This window comes from Macaca thibetana, chromosome X, assembly GCF_024542745.1.
Source record: "Macaca thibetana thibetana isolate TM-01 chromosome X, ASM2454274v1, whole genome shotgun sequence".
NCBI classification, from domain to species: domain Eukaryota; kingdom Metazoa; phylum Chordata; class Mammalia; order Primates; family Cercopithecidae; genus Macaca; species Macaca thibetana.
The window spans coordinates 81,374,148-81,397,767 of record NC_065598.1 but is presented as its reverse complement, the minus strand read 5'-3'; the positions used below and the strand labels follow the sequence as shown (position 1 = coordinate 81,397,767).

Here is a 23,620-nt window from a genome sequence, read left to right as displayed (position 1 = left end):
ATGAGGGATGAATCCCACTTAGTTGTGGTGTATGATACTTTTAATATGCTATTGAATTTGGTTTGCTAGTATTTTGTTGTGAGTTTTTGCCTCTTTGTTAATCAAGGATTAATTGCTCTTCAGTTTTCTTTTCTTGGAGTATCTTTGTATGTCTCTGGTATCAGGGTAATGCTAGCCTCATAAAATGAATTTGGAAGTATTTCCTCCTCTTCCGATTTTCGAAAGTATGAGAAGGATTGGTGTTAATTCTTTTTTTAGATGTTTGGTAGAATTCACCTGTTGAAGGCATCTGGTCCTGGACTTCTCTTTGCTGGGAGTAGTTGATTAATGATCTAGTGTCTTTCCTGTTTCAGTTTAGTGCCTTTTCATTGTGACTTGAAAAATTCTATTTAGCATTTCACTGGTAGATTGGATGTGGAGTAGAGGTAAAGAGAAAAGTCAGGGATGACTCCAAAGTTTTCAACCTGAGCAAGTGGAAGGATGGAGTTGCTGCCATCTGAAAGGTGGAAGTCTATAAAAGTGGAGCACATTTTTAGTGAGTTCAACTGTGGATCTAAGTTCACGATGTTTGTTAAATATTCAAGTGGAGTTGGATTTCAGGGGAGAAGTCCAGGATAGAAATACAAAATTTGGAGATCATCAAGAAAGAGCATATATTTATAAAAGAAGGACTGAACTGTGGAGAATTGTTAGAAATCATAAAAATAATAATAAACCAGCAAATAACACTGAGAAGAAGAGAACAATAAGGTAGGAGGAAAACTAGAAGAGTATGGTGTTTTGGAAGCCTAATGAAGACAGTGTTTTGAGAAGAACGTGAGCAGCTGCATGGAATACTACTGATAGTTCAAATAAGATGGGGACTGAGAATTGACCATTGGATTTTGCAACGTTGAGGTCATTGGTGACCTTGACAAGAGCAATTTCAGTGGAGTGGTAGGTGTAAAAGCCTAGCTGTAATGAGTTCTGTAAAGAATGGGATAAATGGAATTGGAAACTAGAAATCAAGAAAACTCCTTTGAGGAATCTTCTTCTAAAAGAGGCAGAGAAATTGGGCAATAGCTAGAGGGGACTACAGGGACATCAATAGACATTTTTTTTTTTAAATCTGAGAAATTATAGCACATTTCTATGCTGAATGGAACTGATCCAGTAGAGAAGGGGAAATTAATAAGGCAGGTAAGAAAAGAATTACTAGAATGGCATCTTTGAATAGGGAGAAGGTATGTGTTCTGGTGCACAAATGAAGGAGTGGACCTTACTTAGGAGTATGGATAATGACAAGAGCAGAGGCAGGATATGTGTGCATTCTTGCAGTTACGTCAGTTGGAAGTTATCTTCTGATGCTCGTAGAAAAATCTCTGCTTTAAGAAATTCATCATTATGGAAGTTCCAAAAATTTATGAAAGTAGAGAGAATAGATTAATGAACCCAATAGATTAATGAACCTCCATGCTGTCATCACCCAACTTTAACAACTATCTCTTCATGACCTGTATTGTTTTGTTCTATAGCCCCATCTACACTCTTTCCCTTCCCCAGATTATTTTGAAGTAAATCCCATGTATCATATTATTACAACTCTAAGTATTTTATTATATGCCTCTGAAAGATGGTGCTTTAAAAGCTATAACCACATCACCATACCTAAAATATTAACAATAATTCCTTAATATTATAATATATCCCATCCATGTTCCGAATTCCCCAGTTGTCTTTTTATAATGTTTGTTTGAATTGTGGTCCACATAAAGACCACGTATTGTGATTGATTGATGTGTCTCTTATGTCACTTTCAATTTATAGATGCTCTTTTCATCTACATTACCCAGTTTATTTCTTGATAAAACTGAACTGTTTGTCCTGTAGAGTCTCCTACAGTCTGTATTTTGCTGATGGCATCCCCATGGTGACTTTTAACATGTTCTTCTGTTCTCTGTAATTCCTCATTCAGAGGCTTGATGAGATCTGGGTATAATGTTTGCAAGAATACTTTATAAATGGTGTTGTATACTTCTATCAAGAGACACATAATGTCCAGTTGTTTCCCTTGTTGGGATGTTAACAGCCTTTGATAATTTTTGTTTAGATCTATTAATTGATTGGGTGTTTCTGGAATTAGCAGGAATACTTGTAAAAAGAGAAGCATTTCCTCTTTTCTTTTAAGTTATACTTTTGTGCAGTTCAAAGTTTTGTTTGGATTGCTTTAATTTCCTCAGTGAAGTAGTAAGTAAGGGTATCAGATAGAATGAAGAGAGATAGGAAATATTAGAGATTTTAGGAAGAGAAGGTGTGAAATAGACATCTAAGTGAGAAACAGCATGACTAGACTACAGAGATTTAGTATGATTGCTAGGTAGCAATAAGAGCACAGATGAGGTTCGTGGTCAAGAATTTAACTAAGATCAATAAGTGTGGTTGTATGCTTTTTTAAAATCACCTTCACCTGTATGGAGGTAGATTAAAGTAGAGAAAGGATTGGCTTTAAGCAGGCTTCGGTTTTGGCCCCTGAACTCAAACAAGAAAAAGGCAAGAATATTCAGGACATATATACCAGGGAATGATTATGGAATTTGCATTAGGTAGAGGGGAAGGGGGACATGAAAATGATAAGGAACTGTAAAAAGCTGATAGGGTCCAAAGAATGCGTATCTTGTAAAGGTTGAAGAATTATAAAAGTCAGGGTGCTAAAAGCAGTGTGATGGAGAGATGAAAGGTGCTGATTAGATAGTGGAATGCTTAAAATTGAGATTATAGACAGGGAATGAATATAAGAGTGGCTGAGGAAAAGTGGTAGATAGCTCCCTGGAAGAGAGGAGATCAAGGAAATGAGAACCCAATAAATCTGAAAATTTATTAATATATATTGATCATCAAGTATTATGACAGTCACTAGGCCAGAATTTAAACTCCTCAAGTAATGAGTAGTATAACTTAATTATAAGGAATAGTAAAATATAAGCTCCATGTGGACAGGGAATTTTGTCCAGTTTTATCATTGTATCCCTAACCCTTACAATAATAACTGGCATATAGTAGAGTGTTCAATACATGATTGCTTTATGAATGAACAACTAAATGACTGAATGACTTGAAATTCAAAGCTGGGGAACGTTTAAGGAAGACAGAAGGATAATGGCTTGAAAGTGGTAATGGGGTGCAAATAGGTTGTCTAACCCAACTTTAGGACCATTGATTTGAGGAGTATGGGAAAAAAAGCAGTTGCCATTTGGGCTTTAGGGGAAGCAGTGTCTTCATTGGAAAACTAGAGTTCTTAGAGCAAGTAGGTGAAAGGAATATTTAGAAAAGAGGTTGAGGATATAAATACTTTTTCTGGTGATGGACTGTAAGTTCTAGTAGACACTGCAGGAGAGTTTCAGGAAATGGGGAAGGATGGGAAATAGGGTCAAAAAATAATGTGCAGAGTTGCATGGGGAATAAAGTGTAGGAATTTGGGATTTCTCTTTAGTTGACTGAAGTAAACAGAGATAAAGGACATAATTATATAATTCTAATAATATCAAAGCAGGTAATGGTTGTGAGACTATGAGTGTGGGGGTTGGGGGAGAGAGAGATGCGAGTCCTGCAAGGAACATAGAAAGCTATGAGGCCAGTTCTTCATTCGTGTAATATAAAGATCAAGACAAGGGAACAGGGGATGGCTCCCTCCTAATTCCTGGAGCACAAGGGACTGTGGATTCCTTTTGATTCCTGTGTATCATAGGGTTGCATGTCAGAAATCTCTTTTGACTACTACTAAAGGAGAACATTGGAGAAAAAGAGATATTTCTTGCATATGAACTTTGTGCTTCAGCCATACTTGAATTACTTGCAGTTCCCTCAGTATACCATGTTCTCTTATATCTCTTTGCCTGCTGGTCCCCTCTTCCTGGTTTATCGCCCATCCATCCCCCATCTATCCAGAATGCTTCTACTCATTCTTCAAGACTTAGCTTAAGTATTTCTTCCATGCAGTCTTTCTGCCTTTGCATATTTAAGGAAAATTTAGGGACTTCCTCCTGTTGTATTCCTTAGTATTCCATAAATATATCATCATCTTGACATTTAATTTTTATTGAATTTTTACTGAGATAATGTGGATTCCATGCAGTTGTAAGACATAATACAGAAATATTCCATGTACCATTTGCCCAGTTTCCCCCAGTGGAACATCTTGTAGAACTTTAGTTCAGTATTACAATCAGATTGACATTGACACAATTCACCCATGTTATTCCAATTTCCCTAGTTTTATTTGTAGTTGTGTGTGTGTATTTGTTCTATAAAATGTTATATGTGTAAGTTCATGTATCCACTACCACAGTCAAGATACAGAACAATTTCATCACTACAAGGATCCGTTTTGTTGTCCTTTTGTAACCACACCTACTTTTCTCCCACCTCCCTAACTCAATCTCTGACAACCACTAATCTGTCCTCTTTGTCTAAAATTTAGTCATTTCAAAGTATTATAAAAATGGAGTTACAGTATGGAACCTTTGGGGATTGTCTTTTTTTCACTTAGCATAATCCTTGGGGATCCATTCAGGTTGTTGCATGTATTTATAGCTCATTCCTTTTATTGCTGAGCAGTGTTACATTGTATGGATGTATCATGGTTTGTTTATCCATTCACTAGTTGAAGGAAAAGTGGCTTCTTTCCAGTTTTTGGCTGTTACAAAGAAATCTTCTATTTATATACAGTGCAGGTTTTTGTGTGAATGTAAGTTTTCCTTTTTTTTTTTTTTTTTTTTGATATATACTCAGGAGTGGAATTGCTGAATATAGTGGAAGGACCAGGGACTTAAAGGGTAAGTCCATCTCGTCTTATCAGGAAGGCAAAAACTTTCCTGAAATCCTCTCACTATCACACTTCCCCTTCAATCTCATTGACCAGAACTAGTGGCAATGGAGGCTGTAAAAAGGGAACACGCTTAGATATTTCAAACAAAATTTGGATTCTGTTAGCAAAGATTAAAGGGATATTTGTTATGAAATTAACAGTGCCAGCTAAAATGTCAATGTCTGAGAACGAAAGAAGCTGAATAGAAAAAAATTTCATCATAGGAATTATAGTAGGCTGAATGGTGGTTCTCAAAAAGATATGTCCATGCTCTCATTCCTGGGATCTGTGAACATTACTTGTGTGACAAAATATGTCATTAAGTTAAATAAAGATCTTGCTTATCTGTTAAGATACAGGCAGAAGAGGAGACATAGAGGAGAAGGTGACATGAAAAGGGAGGCAGAGATCACAGTGATGTGGCTATAAGCCAAGGAATACCAAAGCCATCAGAAGCTGGAAGAGGTAAGGAATGGATTTTCCCCTACAGCCTCTGGAGGGAGCGTGACCCTGCTGACACCTTGATTTAAAACTTCTGGCCTCCAGAACCATGAGAGAATAAGTAGCTGCTGTTTTGTGTAACCCAATTTGTGGTAATTTGTTATGGCAGCCTCAGGTAACTAATACAATAGTTAAGAGCACTGACATTAGAGTCAAATCTGAATTCAAGGTCTTCCTTTGCCACTTACCGGAACTAGGAGTGTTCCTTTTGATCTCCTCCTCAACTCCTGATAAAAATAATTGCTCTGATGGTCATTATCTAGAAGTACTTTTTCCCTGCTCCCCTAGTCCATTACTTCAAACAGTCACTCCTATTTTTGTCCCATAGATTCAAGCCTTGCACACATGTTGAAAACTATTGTGAGTTACTCTGGGCAGGAAACCTGTAGAAAGCTCCTGCATGTAAAGGAGTTTGGCACAGTACCAGCCTTCTCTCTTGCTGCTGATCCCTATGCGTATCACACAGATCCCATAATTACATAGCAACCTTTTGTGGCCTTGACTTTAGTCTAGGATTTTGTTCCCAGTCAGCAAGCCTCGGTTTCTGGTCTCTGCTAATTGTCCTCCTAGATCTGACCCACTTTCTGGACCTAGGCTTCTTATCTTGGCTCATCATCCAGGATTCGGATGATGCAATATCATTTCTGGAAGGGAACCGAGAGGTCATCTAATCTAACCCCTTCACTTTAGAGACAGAAACTGAAAACTTGACCTCATCTTTCTTCTTGGTCCTATCATATCTTCCGGCTTCTCTTGGCCTTAACATCTTTTTTGAGGTCATATGAGAAAAAAAATTCTGCTATACTCATATCCTTTTCCAGTTTAATGAAATTCCCAGCCAGGCACTTACCCAATCCTACCAAGTCTCTAAATTACAAGTGTCAGTAGCAAAAACTTTGTGATCAAGGAAATGGGATAATTCCTAACAAAACATTCTTACTGTGACAGTATCCCAACCAGATGATATAAAAGCACAAACTTTGGACACCGATACTGGGCCAGTCATAACTAAATATACAGTATGCTGAAAACATCTATTAAACTAAAAGCTTAGCAGTAGAAGGAAGAGGGAAAATTCCTCTGAAACTGTTAAAAATCTCGGAAGGGATGGATGTTCCTTCAGAAAACAGCTTGAACAACTTTGTATACAAGACTATAACATTGTAGCTATATCAAGGCCATTCTAAAAGAAAAGTTATTGTGTATAAACTTACAATCTTAGCTGCGAGTGACTTCTAGTTAGAAGAGTAAAGCCAAGTGGAATATTTCATTTTTAAGAGTTCAGTAAAAAGATTGTCTCCTGGTGGAGAAGAACCTATTTATGGGAGTACTTACCATCTTAGCATATTGTCATCTTTGCTACTACCTTTTGTCACTCTCCTCTACTTGTAAGAAGCAAAGGATATAAGGACTTATGATTGTTGCTTGGCAGTGTCAGAAAGGCAAACCAAACACATCTTTGAGCTTAGCAGGAAGCAATTAAAATCAAAATTACCATTGTCACTATGAGATAGATGTAGGAATCAACAAACAGACCTGATTGTAATTAGGTGGTTAGATCAGACAGTCCAGGTGGCATACATCAGAGGAGTAGACAGGATTGGAAAGAATAAATTCTCTCTCTCTCTCTAAATATATATATTTCAAATATATATATATAGGGCAAAGTTTGGAAAAGTCAGGTAAGAAAGGTATATTCAAACATAGACTATAAGTTCAAACATGAGATTTGTTCCTTGGAGTGCAGAGAGCACCTACAGAAGAAACCTTTGTCCACTTTAGCCTTATTCCTGTACTAGGCTATAACAGATAATAGTTATGATTTCTTGACTAATCACTATTTGCTGGGCACTGTTTCAAGTGCTTTACATGTCTAATTTAATCCTTATGACAGCCCTATGGAGTACATACTGTTATTCTCACTTTAGAGAAGATGAAACAGAGATAAAGGATAAGTCACTTGGCCAATGTCCCACAGCTAGGAAGTGTGGAATCTGGAATTTCAATGCAGCAGGCTCACTACAGAGTTGTTTAAGTTGTTAACCACTGTGCTAGATTATCTCCTATATATAACTACGCCTTTGACCATCCTCGGTCTTCTCCTACTCTGACTCTAGCATTTACAATAGCAGCCTCTGACAATTTATGAAGTTTTCAGTGCATACAAACAAAATCTCTAACCACCCAGATCCTGTTCTTAGGCCAGCCTCAGCATCAAGAGGCTAAAACTCCGAACACTCAATGTCTACTCCTGCTTAGACTGATAAGAGTCAGTTAGAGCCTGGTCTTGTGTCGTATTAAACACCTACAGAAGTCCTACCACCCAGGGTCTGGCCCTACATGATTCTCAGTATGAGTAAAGGAATCTTTCAACAACTGGAAGCTTGTTTCTATTCTGGACTATGTGACATTCACAGAAAACTTTCAACCAACCAGGAACTCTTTCATGGTTAAAAATCTCTAAGCCTAACTTAGAGGTTTTTTCTCTGAGATAGCCACATCTTCCATAGAAATGTCTGAATTCCAAGGACTTATTTCTGATCAGGTTATCCAGGCAGAGAGAACGACATGTAGGAAGGTCCTAAAAGAGAAACCGAAAGTCAAGTATAACTAGAGCACATAACAAGATGGAGAGTGGTAAGTGAAGAAATTGGAAAAAATATACTGTTCCTAGTTACATAGTTTTGAATCAGGCTGATTGTGTTTGAATCCTGGGCTCTGACACTAATTATGTGGGTTTGCACAAGTTAATAAACTACTTAAAGCCTCGATTTCCTCATTTGTACATGGGAAAAATAATAGTACCTACCTCATAGTGATGGGAGGATGGCATAAGGTTGCGTGTAAAGTATTTTGTACTTACATCATAGTAAGTATTCTTATAAATATTACACAGTAACACGCAAACACATACATGATGTAGATGTAGATATAGATGTAAATCTAGATAGAAAGAGACAGAAAAACAGAGTGACAGAGACCTGATATCTTGGGGTCTTAGAGTGCCTTGTGATCCATGGTGAGAACTTGAAATTTTATTCTAAGGTAATTGGAAACTATTGAAGAGGTTTAAGGAGAAATATAACAAGACTAGGTGTGTATATTAAAATATTACCCTAGCTGTACTGTGGCAAAAGGATTGGACTGAGGCAATTGTAATATATGGGAGACCAATTGGGTGTCAGTTACAATTGTCCAGGGAAAAGATGGTGGTGTTTCAGATGATGATAGTGTCAGAATGAATAGAGATAATGGTAGGAAGAGGGACATATTTGAGATCTATTAGGAAGTAGAAGGGACAGTGACTGGTGAGCACTTAACAATTTCTTTTTCTCTTTTTTCTTTTCTTAATTTCCCCTTTTCCACCCCAGAGAATTAAGGAGAGATGGCTGAAGAACAGGACCAATAGTTGACAGATTAGTGTAGGACACTTTGTGATGCATCTTAGATCCAGGAGAGTTTTTTTTTTTTTTTTTTAACACAGAAGGACAATATATTAATTTTGGTGAAGAAATGTGTTCAAATTTAGATATTGTAAAGAAGAACTATCTCCATTTCAGCCTAGACTAGAAGTCCTCTATATTTTCTACACCACTTCTCCATCCATAGACTCTAAGCAAATGCTACATTCAACACTCCAGGCCTGGGAAATTTGCAAAACCCCAAAAGAGTCTTAAGACTTGATCTTCATAAGAAAGACTGTACTCAGAAAGTTTGCCAGGAAGGGAAGGGATAAAAAGGAAAAGAGGTGCTGGAAGACTAGATATAGTGAGAAAGTGTGGAAATTAAGAGACAGGGAGAAATAGAGAGAATGAGTGATTCAGGAATGAGAGTGGTCCATTTGGTCCATTTGGTTCATTCTCCAAAAGTTTAGTGAGTAAATACATGCTCCCACCTTTTCCACAAAGGACTTGGGTGTTGTGAACTAAGCTGTATCTGCTTCACTCCAACCAAGCTCAGTGGTTCTTGCACACTCCTAGATACTGCCTTATTAGTCTTGGAGAAGATCCAGGAGAATTTTCTGGATTACCAGGCAGAGAATCTTGTACGCTTCTCTTACTTTCTCCCAAACGTACAGAGTGTCTCCCTCTCTGTGTTCTGAGCCACCCAAAGGTGGGAGTGGAGTGATGCAAGCACCCCAGAGTGGCCACCACCACTCTGACTGCTCTGGGTTCAGACCTGAAGCCAGTACAGCACTGCGTCTCCCCCAAGGCCTGCTATCATTACTCCCTGGCTACTGCCTATGTTTTTTCAAGGGGCTCTGCAATCAGCAGGTGGCAAAGCCACCCAGTCCTGTCTCCTTCCGTTCAGGGCAGCAAGAACCACCAGTCTCCAGGTGGATCCAAAAGTACCATCAGGAGTCAGGTCCTAGGGTCAAAAACTTAGAAGTCTGCTTTGTGTTCTATTGTACTACAACTGAACTGGCAATCATACCACAAGATGCAATCCCTCTAACTCTTCCATTCCCTTTCCAAAGGCAGAGGGGCCTCACTCTATAGCCACCACCACCACCACCACAGACTGTAGGGAGTACTGCCAGACTACTGCAAGTGAGACCCTGGGTCCTAAGGTCCCAGGGCTCTTTAGTGAGCATATGATGAATGCCGCCTGGCCTTGGACTCACCCTTCAGGATAGTAGTTTCCTTTCTGGCCCAGGGCAGGTACAGAGATGATATCTAAGAGTCAGTCCTAGAATCAGAGACCCACTTGATGCCCTACCCCACTGTGGCCATGTTGATACCCAAGGTGCAAGATGAAGTCCCCTCAACATTCCCTCTGTTTTTCTTAAGCAGAAAGAGTTTCACCCTGTATCCACCACAGCTGGCAGTATGGTAGTCTTACCTGAAGCCAGCAAGTCTTAGCATCTCACTCAAGGCCCTTGATGTAGTACCTGGGTATTGCTACTGGTTATTCAGGGCCAAAGGGCTCTTCAGTTAGTAGGTGATGAATGCTGTCAGGACTGTGTTCTTTCCTTCAAGGCAGCAGGTTCCCTTCTGGCCCAGGGTATGTCTAGAAGTGCTGCCCGGAAGCTAAGGCCTGGAACAGGGTCCTCATGACTCTGACCGGTGCCCTATCCTGCTGTGGCTGAGCTGGTATCCAAAATGCAAGACAAAGTCCTCCACTTCTTCCCTCTCTTCACCTCAAGAGGAAGAAAGGGGTCTCTTTTGGAGCCAAAAGCTGTACAGCCGAGAGTTTAGGGGAGGGGTGATGCCAGCACTCCCTTAGCTGCTCCCACTGATGTCTCAGTGGGTCACATGCACCCTCAGACCACTGTTTCTGGGCCCAGTTCAACACTAGGACTTAAGAGTTGTAGTCCCTGTGGCCTAGACTGCCTATCAAGTTTGCTTAGAAATCCAGAGCACTTTGGCCCTGGGTGGCAAGGTCTGCACGAACTCAAGTTCCACCCATTGGGATCCAAGATTCCCCTCTGCCTAGGACTGGTTTAAATGCTCCCTCTGTGGGTGGATGTCAGCTGAGTTTTATTCTGTTTTCCTTTCTGCTGTAACAGGACATCACTGAATTTGATGCCTCACAATTGTTGTGCTGTCCCTTCCCCAATGCCCAGAGATGCTCCACTCCACACTGCTGCTGGGGAGTTTGGGAGAGGTAGTGTCAGTGATTCAAGGTGAGTTTTTTTTTTTTTTTCTATCTCTTCAGTATTTCTTTCAGTAATGTGGAGTTAAAACCAGGTACTATGAGGGCTCACCTAAATTTTGGTTCTTATATGGTTGTTTTTTTCTGTGTAGATAGTTGTTAAATTGGTGTCCTTGCTGGGGGTGATGTGCAGTGATTGGTGGAGGCTTCTATTCCACCATCTTGCTCCTCTCTGGGTACCCTTTAAATAAAGGAGGGATAAAGGAAGAGAAGAAGGAATGAAGGAAGAAAGGAAAGAAGGAATCAGGGGCCCAGGTCATGGGATCATTCTACAGCTCCAGTCAGTTTACAGAAATCATTTAGCAATTCTTAGTTTGTTTTATGGAATTTATTCATAATGAAATTACATATTTCAAATAAAATTCCTTATTTAGATATGATGCTTTTGTGTAACTCCTTAGCTTTAGCCAGTAACTAATAAAGTACTCAGTATTCTCTTTGACCAATTTGCAATCAATCGTTTATGCATTTCACTGAGCACTTTATAAAGATGCATGTCATAAACCAGTATGCAAGTGTTATGCTGCATTTTGGTGATAATAAACATTTCCCATCCCTTCTTAGTTAATGAAGTTGGATATTGGAAATGAAAATTTTGTTCAGGAGTCATAGAGTGAGAGAGGGGTAAAGAAAAAGTTCAAGGTATAAAGAGATAAGAAGTGATGGCATAAACGCAGAAAGAGAAGTAAAGTGTTTAGAGCATAGATAATTCATACTCATAGTGTTTTCTTAAAGTATTCTGAGTATGCTTTTAAAATGATCAGATGGCCATATAGTACACATATATGTTTTTTTCCACAGAAAACTTAATAGTTAGATTTCAATTGCACATCTTCTATCCTATAAGGAATGTCTGACTCTTCATAACATGAGTATCCAGTGTGTTGTTTCTCTCTTTGAATGTAGCTTGACTTTGGAACTCCTGGTGTAGAAAAACTCTGCAAATAAGTGAAAAATATCAAATGTAATTAAATGACATTTAATAAAATTTTTATTCTCATTCAGATATGCTTATATTTAGTTATTTTAGAAATCTATTTAATCACTCTCAGAAATCTGTAGTGATTTAAAACAACACATTAAAATATCTTATTTTAGTAAAATAATTTCTGGCTGATTTTAAATAACCATTAAATACTTGTAAAATAGTTCCTTCATACTGGTTTACATATTGGGCAATCCAGTTTCCATACTAAAGTAAAAAGCAAATGTTACAGGAGAAAATTTACATAAGAAAAGCAAATATTTATTTTTTTATCATACTATAGTACCAAGTTCCACATTCTAGTATTACACAATTATGAATGTTAGTACTGTATTAACACAAAATTAAATTTGTTGCATTTATGAAATATTCCATTTGTCTTTTTTGTATGATCATATACACACATTTTAAAATACATGACTAATTGTTTTCACAACATATGTTATCATAACATTATTTATGTCACATAACCAGAGTTTCGTCTCGGCACAGAATTGTTTTATGATAGAGGTTCATGCTAAAACTTAATTTCCCCAGCATAACATGTTACTTTTTGACAATTAAAAATCTCCATTCATAAATTTACTTTTCCAAGGACCATAAGGAAACATGTCCATGAACATTTAAAAATGTCATTTTAAAACAGATCTGAGAAAATATGAATACTGTAGGCCTTTATTTTAAGTTTTTTTTGTTTTGTTTTGTTTTGTTTTGTTTTGTTTTTTTTTACTGAATGGAAGATTTTATTTTTTTAAGTTTAATTTTAAGTTCAGGGTTATATGTGAAGGTTTGTTATATAGGTAAACTGTGTGTTACAGCGGTTTGGTGTACAGATTATTTTTTCACCCAGGTAATAAGCATAGTACCCAATTGGTGGGGGGTTTGTATCTTCTCTCTTCTCCTACTCTCCACTCTAAAGTGATCCCCAATGTCTGTTGTTCTCCTCCTTGTGTCCATGTGTTCTCATTGTTTACCTCTCACTTAAGTGAGAACATGTGGTATTTGTTTTTATATTCCTGCATTAGTTTGCTTAGGATAATGGTGAGAATTTTTTATGTTTACTGAAAAACATTATACTGGCTGTCTTCTCCATTCATACAATAATGGTTCAAAAATTTAAAATATATATATTTGTTGTCCACCACTTTGTGGCAGGCACTGCCTCTGATTAGAGATTAGAAGGTGTTTCAGAAGGAGTTTAGGGAATTATAGTCAGAGAGATAGGCAGACCACTAGGAGAGTATTACCCTGGAAGTGTTCAGGAAACATTAAGTATTAAATGTCTATAGAGAGATCAGATAAGGTGAAGTCTTAAAATAGGGTTTTGGATTTGATACCTAACATATTACTGGGACACTCAATGAGAGCAACTTTAACAATGTGCTTTAACAGAATGCTGAGCTTGGTTACCATGTATCCTTGAAATAAAAGTACAGTGAGAGCTTTCTTGGGGAAAAGTTTAATTTCTTAGCAGAGACAGATAAACCTTTTCCACGCCTTTTCCTAAGGAACTTTAGGCATGCTCTTTCTTGTCTTGGGCACTATCTTTCCCTTACCAATATCCATGTCACTTCAACTTTTTGTCTTATTTTGCCTCTTCTACCTCCAATCCTGCCCCTACTTCTTGGAAATTACTACCACCTATTTGTCTTATTTTGCCTCTTACTTACTACCACTTATTTGTCTTATTTTGCCTCTTCCACCTCCAATCCTGCCCCTACTTCTTGGAAATTACTACCACTACTTTTTGACTGACTTTTTGACTGCTCTGACCCACTTCTCTTTTGAGTCTCTTATCCACCTCTTGAACCATTATTGCTTTTCTTTTGGTGGCCATAATTAAGGGTAATACTGATACACACACTGCACCACAGGTGATTGCATCACCCTTGTCATTCTCTCTCACTACCCTCTGAGCTTTTATTTTGTAGTACTTATCACAATTTTTAATTATATACATATCGACCTGTTTAATGTATGTTTCCCTCCACTGTAATATAGTTCCATAGGTCAAGACAATAATGTTTTTCATCATTGTTTAAATACCACAGGTCTTGGCACATGCTAGGCACCAGTAGGTTTAACCAATTGGTTGAATGAATGAAAAGGTTACATTCCTCAATTAGTTTCATTCAGTTTTAAAAGATTATCTGTCCCAGGCTTTCTATAACCTTTAAGGTCACCATTTTTTCCCTGTTCACCTTGTCTTCCAGGAAAAAAGCTGAGCTATTCAATTTTAGTCCTCTTTAAAGGGTAAATTGTTGATTATGTGGACACACATTGAATGATACCTTCAATGAGGTACATTGATTGCAGAAACCCCTTCTCTGGAGCATAGGAAGAACCTGTGACTTGCTTCTGGCCAATATGGAGAAAATGATAGGGAATATCAATACAATAGTTACTCTCTTGAATACATTGTTATTTAGGACTCCATCCTAGCAGAATGGAGCTAGCCATTCTTCTGCTGGCCTTGAAGAGGTAAACTGCAATGTTGTGAGAGGGTCTATCAGAGGGCCATGTGGCAACCGCAAGTGGCCTATAGGAACTGACAGTGGCCTTTAGATGACAGCTAGCAAGGAAAGGGGTAGGAAAGAGAATGAAGTTCTATAGTTGCAAGGAAGTGGATTCTCCCAACAAATGCATGAGCTTGGGAGAGGACCCAAACTCCAGATGACAATGCAGTCTGCCTGACACCTTAATCACAGCATCGAAAGACCCTGAGTGGAGGACCCAGATAAGCCATACTCAGATTCCTGACTCATGGTGCTATAGTTTCGATAACTGACCCCTCCAAATCTCATGTTGAGATTTGATCCCCAGTGTGGGAGGTGAGGCCTAGTGGGAAATGTTTGGGTCATGGGGGCAGATTCCTCATGAATGATTTCGTGCCATTCTCTCAGTAGTGAGTTCTCAGTCCATTAATTCCCATGACCACTGGCTGTTAAAAAGAGCCTGTTGCCTTTCTGCCCATGGACGCCGCCGAAGAAGCATCGTTAAAGTCTCTCTTCTCCCTGCCGTCATGTCTAAGTCAGAGTCTCCTAAAGAGCCCGAACAGCTGAGGAAGCTCTTCATTGGAGGGTTGAGCTTTGAAACAACCGATGAGAGCCTGAGGAGCCATTTTGAGCAATGGGGAACGCTCACGGACTGTGTGGTAATGAGAGATCCAAACACCAAGCGTTCCAGGGGCTTTGGGTTTGTCACATATGCCACTGTGGAGGAGGTGGATGCAGCTATGAATGCAAGGCCACACAAGGTGGACGGAAGAGTTGTGGAACCAAAGAGAGCTGTCTCAAGAGAAGATTCTCAAAGACCAGGTGCCCACTTAACTGTGAAAAAGATATTTGTTGGTGGCATTAAAGAAGACACCGAAGAACATCACCTAAGAGATTATTTTGAACAGTATGGGAAAATTGAAGTGATTGAAATCATGACTGATCGAGGCAGTGGCAAGAAAAGGGGCTTTGCCTTTGTAACCTTTGACGACCATGACTCCGTGGATAAGATTGTCATTCAGAAATACCATACTGTGAATGGCCACAACTGTGAAGTTAGGAAAGCCCTGTCAAAGCAAGAGATGGCTAGTGCTTCATCCAACCAAAGAGGTCGAAGTGGTTCTGGAAACTTTGGTGGTGGTCGTGGAGGTGGTTTCGGTGGGAATGACAACTTCGGTCATGGAGGAAACTTCAGTGGTCGTGGTGGCTTTGGTGGCAGCCGTGGTGGTGGTGGATATGGTGGCAGTGGGGATGGCTATAATGGATTTGGTAATGATGGAAGCAATTTTGGAGGTGGTGGAAGCTACAATGATTTTGGCAATTACAACAATCAGTCTTCAAATTTTGGACCCATGAAGGGAGGAAATTTTGGAGGCAGAAGCTCTGGCCCCTATGGCGGTGGAGGCCAATACTTTGCAAAACCACGAAACCAAGGTGGCTATGGCGGTTCCAGCAGCAGCAGTAGCTATGGCAGTGGCAGAAGATTTTAATTAGGAAACAAAGCTTAGCAGGAGAGGAGAGCCAGAGAAGTGACAGGGAAGCTACAGGTTACAACAGATTTGTGAACTCAGCCAAGCACAGTGGTGGCAGGGCCTAGCTGCTACAAAGAAGACATGTTTTAGACAAATACTCATGTGTATGGGCAAAAAACTCGAGGACTGTATTTGTGACTAATTGTATAACAGGTTATTTTAGTTTCTGTTCTGTGGAAAGTGTAAAGCATTCCAACAAAGGGTTTTAATGTAGATTTTTTTTTTTGCACCCATGCTGTTGATTGCTAAATGTAATAGTCTGATCGTGACGCTGAATAAATGTCTTTTTTTAAAAAAAAAAAAAAAAAAAAAAAAAAAGAGCCTGTCACCTCCCTGCTGTTGCTTCCTTTCTCACCATGTGATTTATGTACATGCCTGCATCCCTTCATTTTCTGCCATTAGTGGAAACAGATTGAGGCTTTCACCAGACTCCCCGTCATCTAGCCTGCAGAATCATGAGCCAAATAAACCTCTTTTCTTAATATTACCTAGCTTCAGGTATTCCTTTATAGCAAAACAAAAACAGACCAAGACAGAAAGTTGGTACCAGGGGTGGGGCATTGCTATAAAGATACCTGAAAATGTGAAAGCAGCTTGGGAACTGACTAATGGGCAGAAGTTAGAAAAGTTTGGAGCACTCAGAAGAAGACTGTGAGATAGGTGAAAGTTTGGAACTTCCTAAAGATTGGTTGTGGTTGTGAGCAAAATGCTGATAGAAATATAGACAGTAAAGGCCATGCTGATGAGGTCTCAAATGGAAATGAGCAACTTAATGGTAACTGGAGAAAGGTCAGTGTGACACTGTAGCAAAGAACTTGGCTGCATTGTGTCCATGCCCTAGGGCTTTGTGGAAGGCTGAACTTAAGAGTGATGACCTAGGGTATCTGGTGAAAGAAATTTCTAAGCAGCAAGGCATTCAAGAATGGCATGACTACTTTTAACAACTTACAATATTATCTGGGAGTAAAGGGATGACCTAAAGTTAAAATTTATGATTAGAAAGGAAACAGAGTGTAAAAATCTAGAAAATTTGCTGCCTGGCCATGTGATAGAGAAGAAAAGAGTGTTTTCAGGAGAGGAATCCAAGGATGTTGTGGAACTACCACTTGCTAAAGAGATTACTATGACTAAATGGAAGCCAGGCGCTAATAGTCAAGACTATGGGTAAAAGACCCAATCACAGGCACAGAGGCCTAAGAAGACAGAATGGTTTTGGGAGCCAGGCCCAGGTTCTGCTGTCCTGTGCTGTCTCAGGATGTTCCTTCCTACATCCCCACTGCTTCGGCTCCAGCTGTGGCTCAAAGGGCCCCAGGTACTGCTCAGGCTACTGCTCCAGAGGTTGCAAGCTGTAAGCCTTGGTGGCACGCATATGGTGTTATATCCACAGGTGCTCAGAATGCAATAGGGGTTGGAGCCGCCACAAATGGTGCCTACTAGGGCAGTGCTACCACCCTCCAGACTCCAGAATTACAGAGCCCCTGGAAGTGTGCAACTGCAGCCTAGTAAAACTGTAAGCATTGGACTGTAACCCATGAGAGTAGCCACATGGGTGCACCTGGCAAAACAATGGGAGTGGGGCTTCTTGAGGTCTTCAGAGCCCACCCTGCTTACCAGTGTGCCCAGGATGCAGGACATGGAGTCAAAGTAGATTATTTTGGAGCTTTAAGATTTGATGTCTGCTCTGCTGGGTTTTGGAATTGTGTAGGGCTTTTTCTCCCTTTCTTTTGGCCAATTTCTCCCTTTGGGAATGGGAATATTTACTGAATGCCTGTACCACCATTGTGCCTTGGAGTTAAATAACTTATTTTTTTTTAATTATACAGGCCCCCAGTTGTAAGTAAATTGCCTTGAGTCTCAGATAGGACTTTTAACTTTGGATTTCTGAGTCGACGCTGGAACAAGTTAAAGTTTTTGGGAACTATTGGGATAAAATTATTGTATTTTGCATGTGCGAAGGACATGATACTTGGGGGTTCAGGGGTAGAATGCTATAATTTGGATATTTGACTCTTCCAAATCTCATGTTGAAATGTGATTCCCAGTTGTGGAGATGAAGCCTAGTGTGTCATGGTGGTGGATTCCTTATGAATGGCTTGGAGCCACTCTCTCAGTAGTAAGTGACTTCTTCCTCTATTAGTTCTCATGAGAGCTGATTGTTAAAAAGAGCCTGGATCCTCTCTTGTATCCTGTCTTGTATCCTCTCTTGCTATGTGCTCTCTGCACATGCCAGCTCCTTTTTGCCTTCCATCATGAGTGGAAGCAGCCTAAAGTCCTCACCAGAAATAGATGCTGGTGCCATGCTTCTTTTACAACCTGCAGAACCATGAGACAAATAAACTTTCCATTTTTATAAATTACTCAGCCCCAGGTTTTTTTATAGTAACACAAAATGGACTGAGAAGCACAGAAACTGTGAGATAATAAATATGTGTTTTTATAAGTTACCAAGTCTGATAATTTGTTATGCAGCAATAGGGAACTGATACACAGATCAAAACTGATTCTGAAGCCACTTACATTTAAGCCCGGCCAGTTTTCCCTCTATATTCTTCATATCACCCTTTCCTCTTTTCTTACTGAGGTTTTCTTTTTGAGTTTCCACATGTATTGACCCACAATGAGTTCAGTGCCATTCTCTCTTATTTAATTCTCTTAATGATTTTACATGTCCCATGAAAGTTCTTTTTTTTAGTTCTGTTTTTCATCACTTGTCCTCATAGATGATATATGTTTCCTAATATATGCTAAGTACATTAGAAAAACCTGTTTTTATTCAATCACACAGCTGACATTTTGTCTTACTGCATAATCAAAATCCTTAAAACTACTAATCTGTGTTTCCTTAATTTATCACTGTGAGGTCACTCATTAATTCATAGTGTGTTTTTTTGGGGGAATGTTATTTTGCTATGTGGTCAACCAAAGATATCCCTCTCAAAAGAACCACAACTTATTATGTTAACAAATACCAGTTACCCATTTTTGGTGAACTAGCTCCATTTTCTGTAATTCATTGCACTTATCAAGAAAATTCATAAAGATAACTTTCTGCTGATCATCTGTTTCACTGTTTTCTGATTGTTTTTAAACACTTCTACAAGGAAATACTTTGCATTCTATGTTATTTGTTAACATGTCTTATAGCTAGTGATCAGTAATTAGCTAGTGTTCAACATTAGCTTGAGCAATGTACTATTTAATGTATTATTTAAGTGGACTAAAACACAAAATAGCAGTTACATTGCTAAATTATGGTAATTTAATGACTTCAAAAACATTAAGACCTGTCTCATCTCTGGGTTAACCAGTCTAATGGCATTTAATCAGTTTTCATTTGATCTGAAATCTCCTTCTAAAGATTCAAATTTAAATATAGATTATGCATACTTATATATAAGTATGTTAATACATATTAAGTATTATATATACTATACATTTGGTTCATATTTCCTAATCCCATTTTACAAAATAAAATAGTAATGACAGTGAGTCATATAAACTAAATTTCCTGAACATTTGTCTTGAAGTTTGTCTAATTCTACCTGACATAATTTGTCTAATTCTATCATACCATTTTGCTATAGTGAGATCTTAGTATTTATTATATTACCTTTACTTGAATTATTACGTTGATAACCATATATAGAGATTGAGATGCATAATACATACAAAGAGTGGCTTCATTTGTGTGGTTGATAAATGCTTGTTCCCTTAATTTGCTTAGGTTTTTTGTTCCTTGAGAGCCACATCAGTTATAAGATGGATAGATGTAAAGACTGTCCTCTTTGGACTCATGAATCATAAGGCTATTTTTTTTTAAATTTATTTATTATTATTATACTTTAAGTTGTAGGGTACATGTGCATAACGTGCAGGTTTGTTACATATGTATACTTGTGCCATGTTGGTGTGCTGCAGGGACATGGATGCAGCTGGAAACCATCATTCTTAGCAAACTATCACAAGAACATAAGGCTATTTTAAATGAAAAAAAATAAAATAAATATTATAGGACTCTTTAAAAAGTCAATCATAAACTGTTACGTGTTATGATGAAATCGAATGTTATGACTATAATCTGTGGAAAGCGAATAAACGAAGTCTTTCAGAAGTTACGTTAGATTGACATAGCAGACATAAAATGATGGCATTCTCATAAAACTGAAAGAATGAAACAATTCTCCTTTTATTCTGTTTCTCACTCAAACTAGGGTTCTTGTTAGGGAATATTTTCTGTGGTTCTTTCTTGGAATGTCTGAGAAATTACTATGATACTTAAATAAATGAAGTACAATTTTTTAAATCTTACAGATTAATTTTAGTACTGACATTTTTTCTTAGGAAATGTGTAAAAGAGCAATCTTCTGCTCTAATATAAATACAATTATGTAGATATTCACAGTTAGAAACATTGTTATCTCTATGTTCCGTTCCCTGAAACCCTACCTTCTACCAAAAGATAAATACATAAAACTATCTACTAAAATTATTCCCAAATAAGATTCTGCTTTCTCTCTTTTTAGTATTTACATGCATTAACATCCCTTTTAAGATAACTTACTTGTAATTTATTCCAGAGAACCGAGGTAGTGGAGATACAGTTCTTCTGGGAAGGACCCTCTGAAGGGATGAGTTCCAGAGATTCTGCACATTGATTTTTTGAGGGAAGAGAAGAAATAGCCATGATTTTAGGGAAATTTGAAATATAATATATAATAGCTCACATTAATTCTACATTCTAATATTTAAATATCAAGATAGTTCCAGGACTAATCTTTGGAAATGACAAATAAACAAAGGTAATTGCTACAGGGAAAATGTTTATATATTATATTTACTCTATAGCAAGTCTCTTTCTATTTCTATCTTTCTGTCTATTGTTTGTCTGTCTGTCTATTTATCTATCTATCTATCTATCTATCTGTCTATCATCTTCGTCGCCATCATCATTTATCTATATAGGGATATCAAATGGCCCACTGAAGAGTAAGTGCAAATTGAAGATACATTTCAGCCACCACTCTAAGCAGTAAGTGACCTTTCCATCCAAAAGGGTTAAATTTAAATCCCCCTTCCCATTGTCATAGTTTGAAAAACACATATCTCCAGAGGAAACACAGAAGACAAAAATAACTCAGGCAGCAAATACTTAGGTTGAATACAGAGACCTGCAATGTCAAACAGCCACAACATATTCTAAAGGGTTTTGGAGGGAAGCTAATCCATAGAAATCAACTGATAAAGACTTGGTACTTAAAGACTATACTCTGAGTAAGTACATAAGTAAAGACCAAATTGCAGGAATATGGGCATTGAAGCAAGAATTTGGCTTTAAAACAGACATGAGGCATATAATATTGGATCAAAACAAGATCTACACAGAACCTATTCTTGTAGCCACACCAGTTAAGAGTATGTACATATACAATATGTATTGTATGTATGTCTATGCATATACATATTATGACATGATCATTTTGATTGAGTGATTTTGAAATCAAATGTATTTTTGCTAGCCACTTTGTTATTTTTACATGAGGAAGTTTGATGCAGTCTATAAAATAATTCATTGCCCTTTGTTTTAAAAAGATTAAATAGTTTGTGAAATATATACCATGAACTACTCCTAAGTTTCATCTAATGCCCACAACCACCTTTGAGGGGTAGAGATTCTTAGATTGGTAATAATATCGAGGGTAAGATAGAGGTTAAGTATCATATGAAAAGACAAACTGATAGAAACAGGAAAAATAAGACAGACCCAGTATTCGTCCTCTGTTGTTTAGATACTCTTTTTTGGTCTTTCATCTCTCCTTCTCTGCCTCTTTTCTGCAATCTTCTTTATAATAAGACAGAAAACCACGATAAAACAAAGAAAGAAAACCATGATTTTTGAAGTGTGAGTTCAACGAAGATTGGCAAGAAAGCTTCACTTGTGCCTATGGCCAGTCCCTCTGACCTTTGCTTCCTGCTGTCATAGTGGGCAGAATCAAGGGTTCCAGACCATTCCATGTTCTTAAAGGGGCCACCTTTCCTTCCAGGGTGGACTTAATTTCATTGGTCTAGGCTTCTTTCTCTTATCAGGCAAGAAAGAGTAGTATATCTGATGGGATGAAAAGAGGCCTATATAAAATTTGGATTTGGGGGCCCTAAACACAGATTCTTTAACTTTGGCAGTGTGGATGTGTTAGGGAGGATTCCTTTGGAAGCAGTAAGGGTCTCTGGATGTAGAGGGATGCCTGTGTGCCTCTTTTTTTTTTTTTTTTTTTTTTTTTTTTTTACCAGTTTGGACCAAATTTAAACTTATTAATTCAAACCCAGTCCTCGATCCAACTAGGCAGATACAGAAAATTGTTTGAAGCAAAACTTAAAGAGTAGAAAATTGTAAAGTAGATAGCAGGGCCAAAGAGTAACAGCAATGATGAGATTATTTTTGAGATCAGGTCTCAGAAATAGTGGTGGTAGTAGTGGCTGTAAGAGTGTGGCACTCCACTCATATGTGCACATGAGGGTTCAGAAAAAAAACAGCAGCTGGTTAGTGAAGGCAGGTTTCTCTGAAAGTAGTGACCATATCAAACTCTGGAAGTAGGGTGACATATAATTTCTTGTCCAAACCAGAACACTTATGAGAGTGGCAGTGACAGCTGTTAAGGTTTACTTTAAAATAACAGGCAGAAGTGTGTAGAGGGAAATTTATAGCACTAAATGCCCTCAAGAGAAAGCAGGAAAGATCTAAAATCGACACCCTAACATCACAATTAAAAGAACTAGAGAAGCAAGAGCAAACACATTCAAAAGCTAGCAGAAGGCAAGAAATAACTAAAATCAGTGCAGAACTGAAAGAGATAGAGACACAAAAAAACCTTCAAAAAATCAATGAATCTAGAAGCTGGTTTTTTGAAAAGATCGACAAAATTTATAGACCACTAGCAAGACTAATAAAGAACAAAACAGAGAAGAATCAAATAGACATAATAAAAAATGATAAAGAGGATATCATCACCGATCCCACAGAAATATAAACTACCATCAGAGAATACTATAAACACCTCTACACAAATAAACTAGAAAATCTAGAAGAAATGGATAAATTCCTGGACACAGACACCCTCCCAAAACTAAACCAGGAAGTTGAATGTCTGAATAGACCAATAACAGACTCTGAAATTGTGGCAATAATTAATAGCCTACCAACCAAAAAAAGTCCAGGACCAGATCCAGATGGATTCACAGCCGAATTCTACCAGAGGTACAAAGAAGAGCTGGTAACATTCCTTCTGAAATTATTCCAGTCAATAGAAAAAGAGGGAATCCTCCCTAACTCATTTTATGAGGCCAGCATCATCCTGATACCAAAGCCTGGCAGAGACACAATAAAAACAGAGAATTTTAGACCAATATCCCTAATGAACATCGATGTGAAATCCTGAATAAAATACTGGCAAACCGAATCCAGCAGCACATCAAAAAGCTTATCCACCATGATCAAGTCAGCTTCATCCCTGGGATGCAAGGCTGGTTCAACATATGCAAATCAGTAAATGAAATCCATCACATAAACAGAACCAACGGTAAAAACCACATGATTTATCTCAATAGATAAAGAAAA

The 23,620-nt window shown here is 38.1% G+C and overlaps 1 protein-coding gene and 1 long non-coding RNA gene across 2 annotated transcripts; one reads left to right on the top strand and one right to left on the bottom strand.

Annotated features, from left to right (window-relative positions):
* Positions 1 to 11,475: 11,475 nt before the first annotated feature.
* On the bottom strand, positions 11,476 to 21,980 carry LOC126946339 (uncharacterized). The gene is made up of 3 exons (XR_007722641.1): positions 21,773 to 21,980; positions 20,573 to 20,655; positions 11,476 to 11,937 (listed from the first exon to the last, which is right to left on the bottom strand). It is a non-coding gene; the product is annotated as an uncharacterized LOC126946339 (long non-coding RNA).
* LOC126946265 (heterogeneous nuclear ribonucleoprotein A1-like) lies at positions 14,929 to 16,335 on the top strand. Its single transcript, XM_050776394.1, has one exon. It carries the CDS (start codon positions 15,007 to 15,009, stop codon positions 15,967 to 15,969), a length of 963 nt encoding a protein of 320 aa, XP_050632351.1. The 5' UTR covers positions 14,929 to 15,006; the 3' UTR covers positions 15,970 to 16,335.
* Positions 21,981 to 23,620: the final 1,640 nt, after the last annotated feature.

Coding starts and splice junctions, on each gene's coding strand:
- LOC126946265 (XM_050776394.1), top strand. CDS start 15,007: ATGTCTAAGTCAGAGTCTCCTAAAGAGCCCGAACAGCTGAGGAAGCTC.